Genomic DNA, 18,191 nt, shown 5'->3' on the forward strand with positions numbered 1-18,191 from the left:
CAGTGGAAGAAAGGTATATAAGGCATGAGGAAACAGGAACTAAAGCAGTTCAGCTGAGACCCTTTTGGGTGAGGACTCAAGAGGCTTTCAGTCTGAGGATTCATGGAAACAGGATTGGCTGAGGAGTTGGTGAGGTAAGGTTGCTGTGGCTTGCTCTACTTCTCTGACCTTTCACCTTTCACCCCAATATCTGGCTCTGAGTTTTTTGTTTTGTTTTTAAGATTTATTTATTTATTATGCATACAGTGTTCTGTCTTCATGTATGCCTGTTGGCCAGAAGATGGCGCCAGATCTCATTGCAGATGGCTGTGAGTCACCATGTGGTTGCTGGGAATTGAACTCAGGACCTTTAGGAAGAGCAGCCAGTGCGCTTAACCACTGAGCTATCTCTCCAGCCCAAAGATTTTTATTATTTATTTATGTATATGAGTGCTTTATCTGCATGTACAACTTTATGCCAGAAGAGGGCATCAGATCCCACTAGAGATGGTTGTGAGCCACCATGTGGTTGCTGGGAATTGAACTCAGGACCTCTGGAAGAATAGTCAGTGCTCTTAATCACTGAGCCATCTCTTCAGCCCATCAGTTTTTTATTAAAAGACCATCTAAGATTCGAACAACACCTAAGTCAGTCTTAACCGAGGCCCTGGGTCTGGACCTCATCTTCTTCAGCTATATGCTAGGAATGGTTTTTTCTCCCTGGCAGAAAATAGTAGGCAGCTTTTTAAGCTGTCCAGCCCTCCCCAACTCAGCATGGGAGGGTTCAAAAGAGGGCGTATCATTGGCTACAGGGCCTGCCAAGTTGGTTTTCCTTCTTCTAAGTGAGGGCTCAGTGAAACCACTGAACTAGGCCATTCCACGGGTGGGAAGGAGGTTTACTGTAGATATGAAACTGCTTCATGGCTATCAGGTGGTAGAGAGAGAGTAGTCAGAGGCACTCGGGGAGTCCAAAGCTGCCATGGCTACCTGGGGTGGGGGTGGGGGGTGGGGTGAGAGAGGTAGAGGGGCAGGTGTTCTTGCCAGTGTTAAAGAGAACAGGGCAGCTGTGGAAGGGACGGGGCAGAATCTGAACTAGCCTGGAAGTTCAGAGTGGAGGAGAAGAGGAAGTGTGCAGGCCAGAAGGCCCCGAGGCTTTCACGTGCATTACAGGTAAATGTTAATAAGGAGAAAAGAGCCTGGAGGTTAGTTTGGAGCTTTGATATGTATTACATGTATGTGCTAATAGGAAACTAGATATCTCTATTGATTACCAGAAGTAGGGGAAGTGGCTCTTGCTGGCAGGCAGAGACCTATCTCACAGGTTCCTGAGGAATGAGTCTATCATGAGTAGGTGTCTATCATTCTGCCAGCCATCCTCTGAGCCAGCCTGAGCTGAGGCCAGACTGTCATTTAGGACATTGTCAGCGGCACTGCCTTTTTAAGGGTTGGAACCTAACAGTCCCCCGCCCACCACCACCACATGTATGGTATGTTGTGTACATGTGCAGTGTGTGTGGCCACAGGTTGACAGCAGATGTCTTTCCTCAATCAAACTCAACCATATTTTCTGAGGTCTTTTGGTGAGCTTAGCCAATGGGCTTCAGGAATCTACTCACCTCCTCCACCTGTGCCTGTGCATCCGGGCACTTGCTACAATGCCTGACTTTTCATGTATGTGCTGCTGATCCACACTCAGGTTCTCATGCATGCTTGGATGGCGCTTTACTGAGCCATTTCTCCAGTCCAGCTACATTGGTTCCTTTAAAAAAAATCTCTCTCTCTTCTCTCTTTCTTTTCTTTCTTTCTTTCTTCCTTCCTTTCTTCCTTCCTTCCTTCCTTTTTCTCTTTTTTGAGATTATAATATAATTACATCATTTACCCGTCCCAATTTCCTCCCATCAAGCCCTCCCATAGACCCTTCCTTGCTCTCTTTCAAATTCATGGCCTCAGCCAGGCGGCAGTGGTGCATACCTTTAATCCCAGCACTCGGGAGGCAGAGCCAGGTGGATCTCTGTGAGTTTGAGGCCAGCCTGGTCTACAGAGTGAGATCCAGGACAGGCACCAAAACTACACAGAGAAACCCTGTCTCGAAAAACCAAAATAAATAAATAAACAAGCAAACAAATAAGTAGATAAATAAATATAAAAAAACAAACTCATGGTTTCTTTTTTCATTAATTGTTGTTTTACACACACACACACACACACACACACACACACACACACACACACACACTCCTAAATACATAAATACAGCCTATTTAGTCTGTATAATGTCACTTGTGTGTATATGTTTTCAGAGCTGACCATCTGGTATTGGATAACCAGTCGGTGTGCTCCACCCTGGGGAGGATTATTTCCCCTGCTCCCAATACTCGCTAGTTGCCTGTAGTTCTTTGTGCTGGAAAGGGCCAGAGGATCAGGGAGTTTACTGTGAGATTGTACCTCATAGTAATGTCAGAAGCTATACCAATAAAGTCTCACCAACATGACTGCCTAAACATGAGCTGAACAAGGACAACCCCAATAGCCATGCTAATATGGATGGTGATAAGAGGTCACGAGGCCTCAACCCTATGCTAGATTGGTTCCTAAACCATCAAGGCTTCAGACCTAAGTGGGCCTGGGGGAAGTTGGTTCTGTTCTAGGTTAGGCTGTGATGAGCGAGGCTCAGAAAATGACCTATGACCTAGGTGCCTCTGAGGCCACTTGGCTATCTGAGGACTTCTGGGTCATACTAAGTCCAGAGGTGCTTTGGAAAGGCCAGTAACAGATATATAACCCTGATGACTACTCCAACAGAGACAAAGGAAAGCATTTTTCATGGCCTCTCTGGAAACCCATGGTTCCAGAAGGTTGACCAGTTGGCCCTCAGACCAAGAGTTTGGAGAAGGGGAGAAGGCTGCCTGAAGATAGCTTAGGACTCCTAGCTCAGAGTAGGGTGGGGCCACACAATCCGTACCTTTCTGTCCGCTCCCAATCCTACACATTTATCCAAGCTGGACAAATGGAGATGCTCAGAGTGATATCCTAAAAGCAGGGCTCAGAAGAAGGGCCCCGTAAGGAGGCAGAACAATCCCTCACTAGTCAAAGTACCACTGGAGAGACCCCACACAGTAAAACAGAAGCCATGAAATGGAGTTTTCATAATCACTCTGAACTGGTATAAAAGGCTGTGATCACGTCTTAGATTAGAGCAAAACTCCATGGAGTCTGAATCTAGCACAGGGTAGCTCAACACAATATGCAAAGGTGGGTACCTTATCCAGCCTCACTGACAAGTTTAAGAGGGCTTGTGTAGCTACACCGGCCAAGGCCAACTCTGCTGTTTGAGGAGTTGTCTATTAGGTTGATGATTCAGGTCCCTGCTCAGATCTTGTTGGGGAGTCCGGGTCCCCCTCCCACAGCTTTCCTGGCCCAAAGCTCTGCAATTCCCCCTGGCCCCTCTCAGGGAGGAGTGATGCTCAGCTTTTCTTGTTGCTCTAGTATTCCCTGAGCAGACCTGGACTCTGGAGGCTTCCTTGGGGGGTCTCCTCACTTGACTGTGAGCTAGTGAGTCTCAAGTCAGGGCTGCTCACAGCCTCACCTGAGGGAGCTATATAAAGTCATGAGGGAACCCTCTTCAGGAGCTGGGCCTGCCCCGGGGAAGGTCTCCACAGACAAGTAAGAACTACAACTTCCGGCTTCTTCTTGGCTTAAAAGACTTCTTCAGCAGAGATGAAGAGAGACAGGCACCTACTGCGGTCTCTCTAGAGACCCGGGTTCCATGTCCTAGAAGGTTGACCACTTGACCCTCAGGAGTAGATGAGTGGCTAAGGCCCAAGGACCATCTCCAGAGTACAAACTAAGCCACAGAGGGACCCAATGTCCACAGCTCTCCCTTTAGATAAGACCCTGTCCAGAGGGAAAGCCATGGGAGACAATGGGCTGGCCAGGGGTGTGAGTAAAAGGTGCTATTACTCCTGCCACATGTGTGTATGTGTGTGTGTGTGTGTGTGTGTGTGTGTGTTGCATGTGCACATAAGCTGTAGGAGATAAGAACTCTCGATGGGCAAATAAAAGCATCCTTCACACACTAGAGCAGATGTCCAGCCTCTACCCACACCCCCACTGCCCCCCCAAACCTTCAGTATCTTTTCCAGCTGCTTCTGTGTGTCAACCACGACGATATTGGCACGGCAGTCATGGGCGATGTACTGGCAGGCTTCTGGGGAGCTGGTGGTGTAGATGCCAGTGACAATGCCCCTGGAGGAGGCACAGGAAGACTCTTATCAGGTGCAGAGGAACCATCCCCTCCCCACAGCCTCACAGCCTCCATCCCCAGGGAGCTCCAATGCTGTTAGTCATCTCGGCAGGCAGGGATGGGAAAAGGCAGGCCCGGAAGGGCCTAGGGGAGATATGGGATGCTGGGGAGTGGTAGAGGGCTCTCTAAAGAGATAATAGCCCTCTCTGTACTTTCTGCCCACCACCAACCCACAGGAGACCTTATCCCTGCCCAGCCACTCACCCGGCAAACACGGTGCCCACTGCAGAGAAGAACCACTCTGGGGAGTTGAAGCCGAGGATCGCCACGCTGTGGGCTCGCTCCAGGCCGAGCTCCAGGCCAAAGGCAGATAGGCAGGTCAGTCACACAGAGATGACCTTTCCCTCCCCTGCTGCCTCCCAGTAGACTGCAGAGACCCCTCCAGGCCCATCTCAGAGTCTACTCAGCCAGAAAAACCTCCTAGGGAATCAGTTTCTGGCAGCCCTGTTGACCCTTCCTATGGCTCTCTGGGGAGCCCAGTCTGCTCGGTTTCCCAGCCTTCCTTGAAGGTGGCCTGCGGTAGAGGCTCCCTAAATGTAAAATTCTTAGCGCAGGGCCCAGGATATAGTGTTAGCCCAACAGATGGTGTCAGGTTTCACAAGGGTGGTTTCTAGGGACCTTGCCCGGTGGAGAGTTGGGGAGAGCTCAAGCTGGAGAGCAGGTCTGGGGAAAGAAGGGTGTGCAGTGAGGGGCTCCTACCTTCAGGAAGCCTTTGGCGACTTTGCGGGCAATCAGGTAGTACTGGTAGTACGAAATGTGCTCCCACTTGTTTTTGCACTTGAAGCCCAGAGCACTGAGGTCCCCGTACTTATCCAAGGCCTCATAGAACATCCGGTGCACGGTATAGGGCAGCTGCGTGCAGAGGGGTTCCAGGCGCAGGCGCACTTTCCCGTCCGCCCGCGTCGTCCACAGTGCGTCCTCTGCAAAGGGGAAGAGGATGACCACAGTCTGATCGAACCTACCTGGGTTGTCTGTAGGGAATCCAGTTCTGGGCAGAGCCTCCATGTCTGCTACTGCCGACAGTCCCCTCAGGACAGGATCTGGAGAGCTGGCAGGAGAGCTAGGCCTGTGGTGGCCTGGAAGGTGGCTTGGAAGAGGCAGCCTGGCTTGGCCTTGGAAGGTGAGCAAAGCTTAGGGATACATCACGGAAGAGGAGAAGAGACAGGGGGAGGGAAGCCCCAGAGATGGAGACTTCTGGGCCTTCCTCTGCTTTTATCCAGCCGGAGTTTGCCGGCCAAGGTTGGACAAAACCAAAGCTCATGACCACTCACAAGAGTAAGACTGTCCCTGGGCTCAGAGCTTCTCAGGCTCCTGGAAGCAGGTGAGCACAGATCCAGCTGGACAGAAAGTCAAGGCTTTAGAGAGAAAGTGGAGTGGGGAGGTGGGCTGAGAACCGACAGGCCTAGATCCCTAGCCAGCAGAGCCTGCAGCAGAAGTCTAGACAGGCAGTCATGCCTGGATCTTCTCATCCCACCCTCACGGTGTGACCGTGACTGAGACAGCCTTAAGGCACACGCGGGCAGCTGTGGCCCAGACAGGCTCACTCACTTTCCCCACAGCACACAGCAAGGAAGTGGCAGAGTCAAGACTTGAACTCACATGTGCCTGATGTCTCATCCCACAGTTTACGACACTGTGTGGGTGAGAACAGAGCCCAGGAGAAGGCGGTGGCTGAACTACTGAACATGTTGGGTTAGGGCAAACAGTACCGCCTGAGTCTGCCTCCTCAGAGGGAAGGAGGGGCATTTGTCATCGAGTGTGGGGATCGGAAGAAGTGATGTGTATGAAGGAGACTCAGGTGCTCAATAAACACACATTCCCTCCATTCTCCTGTTTGTAAAGGAAGTTTGCGTGGGTACTCTGAACCCCTTTAGACCCTTTAGGCTCATTAACTTGTTTGTTTTCAGGTTCTTAAAGGCTAGCCTCGAATTTATAATCTTCCTGCCTCTGCCTTCCAAGTACTAGGATTATAGGTATGTGCCACCGTATCTGGCTGGGCCTCCCTTCCCTGGGATAAGGATGGTCATTCTAAAAAGTGAGCACAATGTGGGTAGAGAGTGAGCTGTCCAGGACCCTCAAGAGGCCTCACTCCTGCTGCCCAGACACATCTCATCAATTGTTCACTCCCCTGAGAAGCCAACTCCTTCACAATGCTTGCCTCAAGGCCGGCACCATCAGGACATCTTGCCTCTGGTCCTGCCTGAATTAGACAGACAGACCAGATGCCCTCGTCCTTCATAGCTACATTCTTAGACTGCAAATAGACTGTGACATTGGCACAAAGAGATAAAACTTGTGGCGTTGAGACAGGAGAACACGTCCAGGCCCAGTCGAAAGGAAATGTGAAGAAGGGGGCATGGCAGCCTGTGAGACATACAGGCTGGGCCAGGGGAGGGCACCAGAGAGAACGTTTTATTGTGACCTGTTTGGGCTGAAGCCAGAACAAGTTGGCTGGCAACCCCCTCTTTCCCAGACCAAGTCCTTGTTGCCACTGCTGCTGGAGCCCATTGCTCTTAGGGTGGAGGTGTAAGAACTGTCCCAAAGCCCTGGCCCGGCATCCCCAGTCCCCTACCCTGCCCTTTGCAGACTCCATCCACTAACCCATAAACTGAAAAAGAGTCAGGGTAACTTGGGTTCCACACCTTGGCCCTGTCATTCCCTGCTGTGACCCTAATTAGTGATCTTCCTCTTGGCTGCGCTGTAATCGCGGAAGGTAAAGAGGGGTTAGTGAGGACTGAGAAGCCGGATGCTCTCAGGCAGTGCTGGTTGGTGGGAAAGGCAGCTGTGGTACAGCCCTTTCGGGAGACAGCTTAGCAATTTCTCGGAGAGTTACTACACTGCCTGGCATTGTGGCCCCTAGGTATCTACTCAAGAAAAACAGAAACGTGTCCCCACAAACACTTGTATGTGGATGTTCATACCAATATAATTTATCAGCCCAAGAGGGGAAAGAACTCAGATGTCCACAGACAGGTGACTAAAGGCACAATGTGAATGATCCATAGGATGGGATCCATTTCTACTCTAAGAAGGAACACAGCACCGATTCTGACTCGAACATGGAGACAGCTTAAACCACGTTCAGTGAAAGAAGGCAGATTCAAAAGACCGTGTACCACATGACTCCAGCCATAAGAAGGACCCAGAAAAAGAGCAGCTTGTTGCCTAAGGCTAGGGGTAGGAATGGGAATGACCACAAGAAGAGTACAAGGAATCTTTTGGGGTTGATGAAAATATTCTAAAAGTGGTGATGATTACAGAACTCTGTAAATTCCTGAAAATCATTGAATTGGGCCTGGCAAGGTGGCTCAGTAGGTAAAGGCACTTGCCTAATGATCTGAGTTCAGCTCCTAGGACCTACATGCTGGAAGGAAAGAGCTAACTCCCACATGTTACCTGAGTACCATCGTACTGCCACATCCCCAACCCAACCCACATACATATAATAAGTAAATAAAAAAACCTTTGGATTGCACACATACAACAGGCAGATTAAATGGTGTATAAACTATACCTTAGTGAAGCTGCTTCTAAGAGAACAGGAGGAGGAAAATGAGTAGCAGAAGGCCTGTGGATACAGAAAAGCAGGCAGATGCTCATGTAGCAGGCACGAAGCCCTGGATTCAACCTCCGGCACCACATAAACCAAGTGTGGCAGTGCACACCTATAAAACCAGCACTTAAGAAGTGGAGAAAGCATAGTCAGAAGTTCAAGATCGTTTCTAGCTACACAGCAAATTTGAAGACAGCTTGGGCTGCATGAGATTCTGTCTCAAAAAAAAAGAATGTTGATCTTCCAAACAGAGCGAGGACCCGGAAGCTGGTGTGTTTAGTGTGTGTGGAGCTGGGCGCCCAGGTGCTGTCTTCTCGGCAATCCTTTTCCCTCCCAAGGGAAACAGAAACTTCTGACTGCTTGGACCAGAAAAAGTGGTGTCCTTCCTCCTGTGATGGCTTCCAAAAACCCATGCCCCACTGCACCTGTTCCCCTAGCTGCCAAGACAAGCAGAGGTTAAGTGTCAGTCTTGAGATCATTGCTAAAGCCTCCCTCAAGCCAAGAATTTCCTTCCTTCTGTTTCTACACGAACTGGAGATTGAAGCCAGGGCCCTGTGCATGCTAGGGCAGGTGCTCCATGGCTGTATTGCATCCCCAGTCCTAACCAAGAGGCTTAACGTTAAGCAGTTATAATCTCGTTTTAATGATGAAAAATGGAATACATCCTCTAAGAAATATGAAATGGCTCAGAGGCCTGTGCTGTGCAAAAGTGGGTGGCCTCCTTATCCAAACAGCGAAAAGGAGCTGGTTTTTCTTCGGCTGTTGTTGCGGTTGGGTTGGTTCTGGTTGTGTGTGCTGCTGGGGATATGCCCTATACGCTAGCCTACCACTGAGTTACAGACACAGCTCAGCAGTGCAGTTAGCAGTTATTCACAACAAAGCGAGGTGGGCCGGGAAAGATCGTGCCATCCGAGTCAGAACCAAGGAGGAAAAACTCAAAATGCCCCTGAGACTTCTGTGGCTCGTGTGTCAGCATCAGAATAAATAATGCATGACAATAAATAATGAATGAGTGAGCGCACCGGCAACAGGACGTGCCGTGGAACCCACAGCACGGTCTTCATCTCCACAAAGGGAGGAACCCCCTTGCTTTCTTTGAGACTCGGGGTCTCCACTTCCACCTTCAGCTTCTTTCCTTTTGACGGAGGCCCCGAACACCGTGGCATGTCTCTAGTCTGAGAAAAGCCACACAATTTGAGAGAGTACACTTAATAACAACATGTATTTTTGAAAATGGTTAAGTAGATTCTGTGTTCTCAGTACAAAAAAAATGTAGTCTGTGATGTAGTGTATATGTTAACAGTCTCAATTTATCCATTCCACACTATATATGGTTTTTAATTTGTCAATTTGAAAATGTAAGGGGGAAATTTATAATGCAAGGACGATATTTGTGTCCCCAAGCCTCTGTTTCAGAGAGGTAACAGGGATTGGTAGGGGCTACTACAGAAATGGAAGAGGGTGTGTCGCATTAAAAGAGGGCCCTGCTCCTCAGTGGTGGGATTGGGTGCCCAGTAGGAATGGTGTGGTTGTTTGACTGAGAATGGCCCCCTTAGGCTCATATGTTTAAAAACTTGGTCCCCAGTTGGTGGAACTGTGTGGGAAGGAGTAGGAGGTGTGGCCTTGTTGGAGGGGTGTGGCCTTGTTGGAGGGGCATGGCCTTGTTGGAGGGGGCGTGTCACTGAGGGTGGGTTTGGAGGATTCAATAAGGCCTCACCATTTCCAGTTAGAGCTCTCTCTCCCTTGTGCTTGTGGATTGAGATGTGAGCTCTCAGCTGCTGCTCCAGCACCCAGCCTGCCTGCCTCCCACCGTACCCCCTGCCATGATGATCATGAACTCTAACCCTCTGGAACCATGAGCCCCAAATTAGACACTCTCTTTCATAAGTTACTTTGGATGTCTTATCACAGCAATAGAAAAGTAACTAAGGCAAATGGAGACCAAGAGTTACAAGAAATCTGAGTGTGTGTGTGTGTATTTGAACATTTAAATATTTAAAAAAGTATGTGGGTCAGATCAAATATAGTCATTAACTATTAACCATCTAGAGGACAGATATCTAGAGGTAGGATTAATGGATCAGAAAAAAGAAGCGTTTTTTAACTTCTGTTTTGGTACTAGGGAATTTGATGCTCGGGACTGAACACAAGCATATTCTAAGCCTGCGCTCCTGCCCCTGGTCTCCAGCACCAGCCATGTTTACAGTTTTGGACAGAGTTCCTCATCCCATTTCTTCTGTCTTGTTCCTGCTTTAGCTCCTGGAGTCTGTGCTTTTGTGCACTCAGCTTACCCACTGCTTGAAAGGAAGAAAGCCAGAGTGGGAAGAGAGGAGAAGCTGGTTGGCCTGTACTTCAGCTCCCTCTTAGTCTAGCTGTTTCATGAAACAGGCCAGAGCCCTGGCCTTGGGGAACCATGTCACAAAGAACGGGGCTTCCTAGCTAGCAGCATGAATCTTGCTGGCCCCCTTTGTCCAAAGGCCCAGTTAGGCCAATAGGCCCTTCACATTAGCCAGAAGAGAAAACCTAGGGGGGAAGGGCCTGCCCCTCCCCTCGCTGAGGACCAGTTATCCTTTTTCCAGGAACAGGTTCACCATGGTCACATGAGTTGAGTGTGGGCTTACATGCCTACAACCTCCCATCACCTAGCTAAAGCTACAGATCTCAGGGCGGCTGAGTGGTAGCAGAGCTGGGTGGCAGAACTGTGGTTCAGAGCCACACTGCCAGACACTTATTCCTCATGCTGGTGTGCTGTCCCTCGTAGTGGGCTGCGCTGTAAACTGGGTTTCCATATCTCCTCTGGGAGGAGATGGAGACTCCTGCCCACATCCTGTCTTCGTAACCTTGGACTTCTAGCTGATAACTTGTCCCACATTTCTCAGGCTTCCAAAGTGTCCCTTCTACACCCAAATGAGATCTGCTCAAAAGTCTTTGGGTGAGCTCATGGGCCAGCCACAGGGTGCTGGCCACCCCCTTGTTCTCGGACGGGCCGTCTCTCACAGGGTTCCCTTAGCAATCCTAGCCTCAGTACCCCCTTCCTTACATCCTGAGATGTTCGCAAGCCCTTGGCCTCCTTCCTCTGTACCTTTGTGCATGTTGTGACTCTAGCTGGAAGACCCTTCACTCTGCTACAGGGATACATTCTGTGTCGGTTCAATACCTAACGGCCTCTACTCTGTGCCAGGCTGCTAATACTCAGGATCCAAAGAGGAGGCCGCCTGTACGGCAAGCAGGAGAGGCAGGTGCAGCTATGGCTCAGCACCCAGCTAGCTTGGGCACGGTGATTTTCGGTGTTTATAGAAGAACAAGCTGGTCTCCTTTCCTCCTAGCCACTGGCCTGAGTGACTGTGTGTCAAAGAGATTCAAGACCTTATCTTTCGCTTCACCTGGTCCCACAGGCTGGTGGGATGACAGGGCAGGGCATGGTGCTATCCAAATGCAGGCAGGGGGGACCCACAAACCCATAGAACAGTAAATACTAGACTAAGCCCCAAACGATAGGGTCTGGTGGAACTTCTATTGGCCAGTATCCCGCTGGCTTGAGTCTACCACAGGTCTCTGGCCCCTGGGTTTCTGATGCCAGCTGAGAAGCCTGCCCTTGGACTTGGGAACTGAAAGAAGGGCAAACAGAGGTCTGGGGTACCTCCTTCCTGATTCCTCCTATCTGTACTTCCTGCTCCCAAGTCCACGCTGACACTGCCTTCCTCCAACCTCCACCCTGTAGCCAAGAGAACACGTTTGGACAACAGGTTAAAAGGTCTGAGCCTGGGTTTTAGCTCTTGGTGTGGTGTGCTAAACGCAGGGCCGAGCAGTCAGAAGGATCTCTGCCCACAGGTGCTGGGCCTTGGACAGCAAGTAGTCCTGCTACCTTGGCCACAAGAGTGAAAAAGAGCTTCAAGCTTGGCCATGTGTCCATGTGTCAGTGTGCAGGCAGGCAGTCCAGCTGGACTACTCCAAGTAGGTAAGGATGGACACAATCAGAGCTCTTCCCCTCTCCCCTCTTTCCCAGAAGTGACTGACAAGATTAGGGGATAGACAAGCTGAGATCAGGCAGGCAAGCTGAGATGGTGAGGCACTGGAAGCCGCTTCATAGGAGGTGAAACATGGAGAAAGAAGCAGCAGGCCGAGGCGGCGGGGCAGAGGGAAGCTGGAGCCTTTCCCCCGGGGACCCCAGAAGTCAGTTCCTTCTCATTTCCCATTAGCCTCTTTTTATACCACTTCTCTTCCATTGTCCTCTAGATAAACAGCATTTCATCCCCTGAAGCGTCTCACGCCCCTGCTACCTCCCACTCCTGATTCTCCCAGAGGGAAAGAAGCCACAGTAGCAAAGACCCAGCCGGGCTCCACTGTTGGGAAGGACGCCATACAACGTGGGACCCAAACTGATGGTTTCCCCGGGTGGCTCACAGTGCTGCCTCACAGAAGGGGTGTTCCTGGAGCCAGCAATGACGCTCTTAAGAGACTGCTCAAGTCAAACAGTGAGACAGGTACGGCAAGCCTATGGCAATGGGCAGCAACCTTGTGTTCTGTTGGGAACAGCCTCGGTGTCTAAGAGGGACTAATGAGATGCATGACGGGAACCAGGAATTCCCAGACAGTCATTAAAATAATATGTTAAAATGCTTAATGACACAAAGAAGTGCTCACATGCTACGGACCTCAGGAATATATTATAAGAACTCAGCTGGTTATGGCAAAGCCACCACCTGAAGGAATCAAGGAATTCCTTTAGGGAAGCCAAATTCCAAGGAGCTTTTGGTGTTATTTGGCTTGTTATATATCAGCTGTCTTCTGTTATGAAAATCATGTGTGCCTTCATAGTTTTCCCAATTGATTTTCCCCGAAGAATTGCTAACAGTGAGGACTGATCACTCTTTGGACATACATATATATTCCAGGTATTTGGAGAACAGCTTCAGGAAAGGCTTCCTTCCCCCCAGCCCATCCGTTTCTCTCCTTTCAGCACTGGAATCAGATATCTCCCTTAGCCACATTCAAGGACTAACAGAAATAACAGTCCAGACCACCACATGGTAGTCTCCTGATGTAAGGTAAATTCCACATGGAGACACTGCCTAGATCAGGTGGACCTTAAGCAATAGTTTTGCACAATTCAGCTCAGACCCTCCTTTTCTTACAGCCTTACTAACTTTATGGACCTCTAACTCCTTACCCAACCACTTCTAGGAATATTTAGATAACTTTTCGCACTGACAGCTATGCACAGCCCCAACCCCAGTTCAAGCCTCCCTGTAATTATCGTCATTGGCAGCATCCAGCCAGGTCCATCCCCAGACGGAGGAAAGTACCTTACCAGAGATACCTCTGTACTCTCTAAGAACAGACTTAAGTGTCCAGACTACCCATTTGAGAAGGCCAGGCGCAGTGGTGCACGCCTGTAATCCCAGCTACTTGGGAGGCTGAGACAGGAGGATCGCTTGAGTCCCTGAGTTCTGGGCTGTAGTGTGCTATGCCAAACTTACTCACAGTTCTAGCATCAAGCTAGAAAAAAGAAGCAAATGGGGGTTGGGAAGATACCATCCAAGCATGAGGACCTGAGTTCAAGTCCCCAGCACCCATGTAAAAAAGCCAGATGCGGTGGGAGCTATCTATAACTCTGGAACTGTGGGGTGGAGTCAGGTGGCTTTTCCAAACTTACTGGCAAGGCAGTGTATCCATCCAATCTGTGTCGTGTGAGTTCAGTTAGAGACCTTGTCTCAGAAAAGTAAGGTAGAGAGAGACAGCGAAAGACACTCAATGTGGACACTGGCTTACACACACACACACACACACACACACACACACATGTACTCACATGTGTGCCTGCATAAACATTACACATATACAATATAAACATACACAATTTTTTTAATTTATGGGAGGGAGGGATGGAGGAGAGAGAGAGAGAGAGAGAGAGAGAGAGAGAGAGAGAGAGAGAGAGAGAGTCTGCTTCTGAGGAGGAAATTGAATCCCAGGGAGGTATGGATGAGTCAAAGTCATAGCAAGTCAAAGGCAGGGTTGGGACACTATCTCCATTGGTCCTGGCATTTGTCTTGTATCCAATAGCTAGAAAGATTGTCCAGTGAATGGAGGGTGGGAAGATCTGAGTCTGTGAGCTATGGTAGGCTGCTCAGAGTCATGCAGGAGGGAAAGATCATGCTTGCTGTGCGTACCTCTGTCTCTCTGTCTGGGGTGGTCTGCTAGGGACTGGAAAGACTTAGGGAATCAGGTGGAGCTGCCGATACCCCTCAGAATTTAACAGGGCTCTTTGCTGTGCTTAAGTTAAGGTTAGTGCTGGGATAATACCCACACTCCGCAGCTAGAAGCCAACTGAAATCTCCATCACCCAGCAAGGTGCCAGGATCCCCACAGAAGACTCTGGACATGGCTCAACCTGCCATGCAAATGGAACCAGGCTGCTAGGAAGCTTGCGCTAGAACCACAGTCTATCAGCCAGCTGGGTACCACCCACCCCAGAGCCAGGCCGCTGGGCATGAGGGGTGGGCTTTTCCTGCCCCACTCACACTATCTGTCACCTCCCTTCTCTTCCAGTACCTTTCCTGTTGCCTCTCCTCTTGACCTGACCCTGGCAGGGTGCTTTTACAATCCACCCATTGTGCTAAAGGGTGCTGGGCAGGCAGGGAGGTGTGTGCTCTGGATTTTTGGAACAAAGGCTTCTGAACAGCAGAGAAAAATCACCACATTTTCTGGGAAGGAGAAAAACTCCAGCACAGGGGTAGAGGGTGAGGGGTGGAGAACAGGGGACAGAGGTGTTTCCTGTAGCCTGTGGGAATAGCCAACTTCAGAAACCAAGTATATTTGTGGGGCATAGGGGTGGGATGACATACACTGGGCCTGAGGACAAGGGGCTCTCAGGCCAGTGACAGAATTCTCTCCAAGACCACATGAATGATATCAGAACAGCTTCACAGCATGGTACGGCACCCACAACCCCTCCCCCAATGACCTAGGGAGAACCAACCCTAGGGGGTCTTCTCACACAGAGATCCCATGATGAGGGCCTCTAGGTGGGCACCTAGGGGGGCACTTTTAGGGATGTAGAAGGTGCAGAGGTCACATTGGCCTCAGGACATGAGGAGGGATAAGGACAAGGCACATAGGTCTGAGTGGCCTGTCAAGACCTTGGTGGTGTGGTGTAGACTATTCTGCTGAAAGTCCAATGATTTTGTTTCTCTGTGCTTGGTAGGAGAGGCCCTGAAGCTGGTGGCTCTTGTTAGGCTTCCCTGTGATGGGTCAAGAGAAGAGTGACCCTAGGCAGATGCCTGTTCTTCCTGAGCCTCAGTTTCCCTGTCTGAATGATAACAAGGAAAAACATACCTGCTATTAGTCCCTCTCAGTTACTGCTCTAGGGTTTTAGCCAGCTTGGAAGACACATAGGAGACTCTGGGCTGAGACCATCTCTGTAGAAGAATGAAGTCTGGAATTCTCCTACCTGCCTTGAAAGCAAAGTCCCCAGGAGAGGGCAGAGAGTTGGACCATCAAGCAGTGTCTGAAGAATGTATAGAAGAAGCCATGTACCTTGTCCCCTGGAAAGGGCTTTCCAAGGACACCTCAGACGTGTCTTTGGCTGACAGGGCTGTGATCACCTCCTGTTTCCACTTTATAGATGAAGAAGCACCCCCACCATTTCTCCAGATCTCGAGGAAGCCCTTCCCACTTCCCCGAATCCTGTTCCCACAAAGGCTAGAATAAGAGCTGCACCCCTTCCTGGTCCCCAGCTTCAGGGTATGAGCTTCTAGACACAGGGGTAGGAACCTGTTCCCTTCTGTTTCTACAGCTTGGTGCTCCAGCCTAGGCCCTCACACGTGCCCCTGGGATAAGAGTAAGGGACAATGAAATGGTATAAATCCTTTGGGCCCTAAGGTCTTCTCTAGCCCAGGGACCAAGTTAGGCTGAGTAACCCACTTCCCAATCCTCAGCTTAGAGTTTCCTGGGGATGGGGGGTGGGTGGGGGGAGAGCTAGCCCCAGTCAGCACCCCTATTAGCTTTGTCCCTGGTAGCTGCTCTCCCTGGGCCACTCACCCTCTTCAGCTGGGGTTCATGTTCAACCTTGAAAGGGCTAGAAAGAAATGTGTCTCAGGCCCTGGCACAAGGCTGCCTTTGTGTGGAGGTCAGATTCCAGCATGGCTTGGCACCACTGCTCCCTGGGAGTCCAGCCTGAGGACTGGACTGTAGGACCCTCAACCCTCTTGGGAACTTAAGGAGACCAAGGCGCCTCTGAGGGGCCCACACTGAACCCTGACTCCTGCAGGCAAGAATCCAGGAGCTCTGTAGCTAGGTGGTGGGGAAGCTGGGGCTGGCCTGACTCCTCTGTGCAACAGAGTCGAGGGCCCAAAGAGACCAAATGGGCCATTGGGAGGTCTCTCTCTAGAAAGCTGTTTGGCTCAGAGAGAATCATTTCTGTCTGTGGAGACCTACATCTTTCACCCCAGTACTCAGGAGGCTGAGACAGAAGGATAGCAAGTTCAAGGACAGCTGGGCTACAGGGTGAGATGAGAGAGACAGAGGTACACAGAGAGAAACAAAGAGAGACAGACAGACACTCACAGAGAGAAGAAAAGTAGAAAATTTCTAAACCTCTGTGTGGGTTTCTTTTCTCAGTTGAAAGTGACATATGCACCTTCACCCTCTGCTACCAGGGGGAAGGAAATGAAAACATGCCTTCTGAGCCTGGCCAGAGTAACTGCTCAACAAAGGGCAGCTGCATGCATGTGTTGCTGGGGAGGATCAGGGGCTTTCCGTCCTGTCTGAATCCCACAAATGCCCCTCCTAGGCCGTTGGAATAGACCACTGCCTGCTTTCAATCTTCTGAAAAGCACTGTCCACAGGGAGGCTTCACAACCCACCCACTCAACCTGTGACCCTTCCCCGCCTCTTCCTTCAATGACCACCCAGCCTCCCCGCAACTCCCAGGAGCTTCCTCACCCAGGGAGACAAAGGATGCCAGGCCTAAACTCGGGGTCAAGCATGCTGATGGTAGACACTCATTCCAGTTACATCTGGCACTCCGGGCTGTCCCACCAACATCCTCCCCACCCCAGAGACATGGCTTATGTGAGTGGGGCCTGGAGGAGCCCATGCATCCTCTGTTCTGGGTGCCTGCTGACAGCCATGGGGATAAGAGGCCCATTAGCCCTCCGGCCGCCACCCCTAGCCTATTGGAGCAAGAGGGTCTGAGGCTAGCAAAAGGTCCTCCACATCTGGGATGCCCACACGAGCCCCAGCCCTCCAGGAGCAGGCCTACCTTCCTCTGTCCATGCTGTCCCTCAGAGTGTGTCTGCGTCCAGGCTGGGAGTCCACGGAGGACAGCTCACAGTCCTGGCAAACTAGTTGTGGTGGTCTCGTACCCTTCCTGTAACCCCACCCTACATTAACTTCAGTGTCCTCTCCTCATCCTGCCTGTCCCCGCTGCACACGGCACTTTCACTGGGCACCTTCCATACCCAGACTGTTCAGACCTGCTCTTTCCCGTGCCTGCAGCTGCTGAGCAACTGAGGCCCCTAGGCTAATGTCACTCGCTCCTCGCTCCTCTCGAGGAAGCCAGATGCCCTTCTGAGCTCTCCCACATCAGCTCTCTGCCTTCTCTTTCAACTGCAAGGATGTCAATGCTACCACCCGCCCCCAGGACCTCTGAGCCCCAGGGCTCCCCTGGCCTAAGCCCTGGTTCTGGCACTTGCCCTTCAAGTGCCTCAGGAAGCAATTAAACGTCTGAACAAACAAGCTGGGTTCATGCAGGGAGGGGATACTGTCGTGGAGGACATTGCCCTGGGAAACCGACAGGTCAGTGATGTGCCTGGGCTCCCAGGAGCATGCCAGCGAAGCCCGCCTGGGCCTCATGTTGGCTCAGCTTTGGCCTCCTTTGGAGCCTAGCAAACCATTCTCTGAAACCAGGGAATGGCCTGGCTCCTTCTTCTTTACCTCTGACAGGAGGATGTGTTAAAGATCTCTAGAAGGCACTCTCCGCCCTCAGGCCACACACTTGCCAAGGCCACCAGAGGCAGCCTGTCAAGTGGCAGCAGCAGCCCACTCAGTGAAGGGACTGGAGAATGGAGTAGCCAGAGTCCTCGTCCAGGGCCTCTCAGCATTCTACCTCTTTGATGGTTGTTTTCGGATATTTTATTTTGTATTTATTTAGAGACGTGGCTGGCTAGGAACTGGCTATGTCTCCCTGGCTGGTATTAGACATACAGCAATTATCCTGCCTCATCCTAAGTGCTGAGACCACAGGTGTGTGCTACTATGCCTGAAATAGATACTTCTTCATGCCTCAGTTTCCCTGCTGAAAATGCGCATAGTGACTTCCTTCTAGCTGATGACAATACCTGTGACACAGCAGAG

General features: G+C 50.7%; 1 protein-coding gene across 2 annotated transcripts in view; it reads right to left on the reverse strand.

The window, feature by feature from the left end:
• Nucleotides 1-18,191, reverse strand: part of Acsbg1 (acyl-CoA synthetase bubblegum family member 1) — a 63,004-nt gene that overhangs the window by 27,112 nt on the left and 17,701 nt on the right. For both annotated transcript variants that reach the window (XM_052760656.1, XM_052760645.1), the window contains exons 3-5: nt 4,982-5,202; nt 4,487-4,575; nt 4,104-4,224 (exon numbers count right to left, since the gene is read on the reverse strand). In XM_052760656.1, the coding sequence (XP_052616616.1) occupies nt 4,104-4,224; nt 4,487-4,575; nt 4,982-5,202 (431 nt within the window). The remainder of the gene's footprint in view (nt 1-4,103; nt 4,225-4,486; nt 4,576-4,981; nt 5,203-18,191) is intronic.

This window comes from Peromyscus californicus, unplaced genomic scaffold (genome assembly GCF_007827085.1).
Source record: "Peromyscus californicus insignis strain IS unplaced genomic scaffold, ASM782708v3 Scaffold_11__1_contigs__length_118956290, whole genome shotgun sequence".
NCBI classification, from domain to species: domain Eukaryota; kingdom Metazoa; phylum Chordata; class Mammalia; order Rodentia; family Cricetidae; genus Peromyscus; species Peromyscus californicus.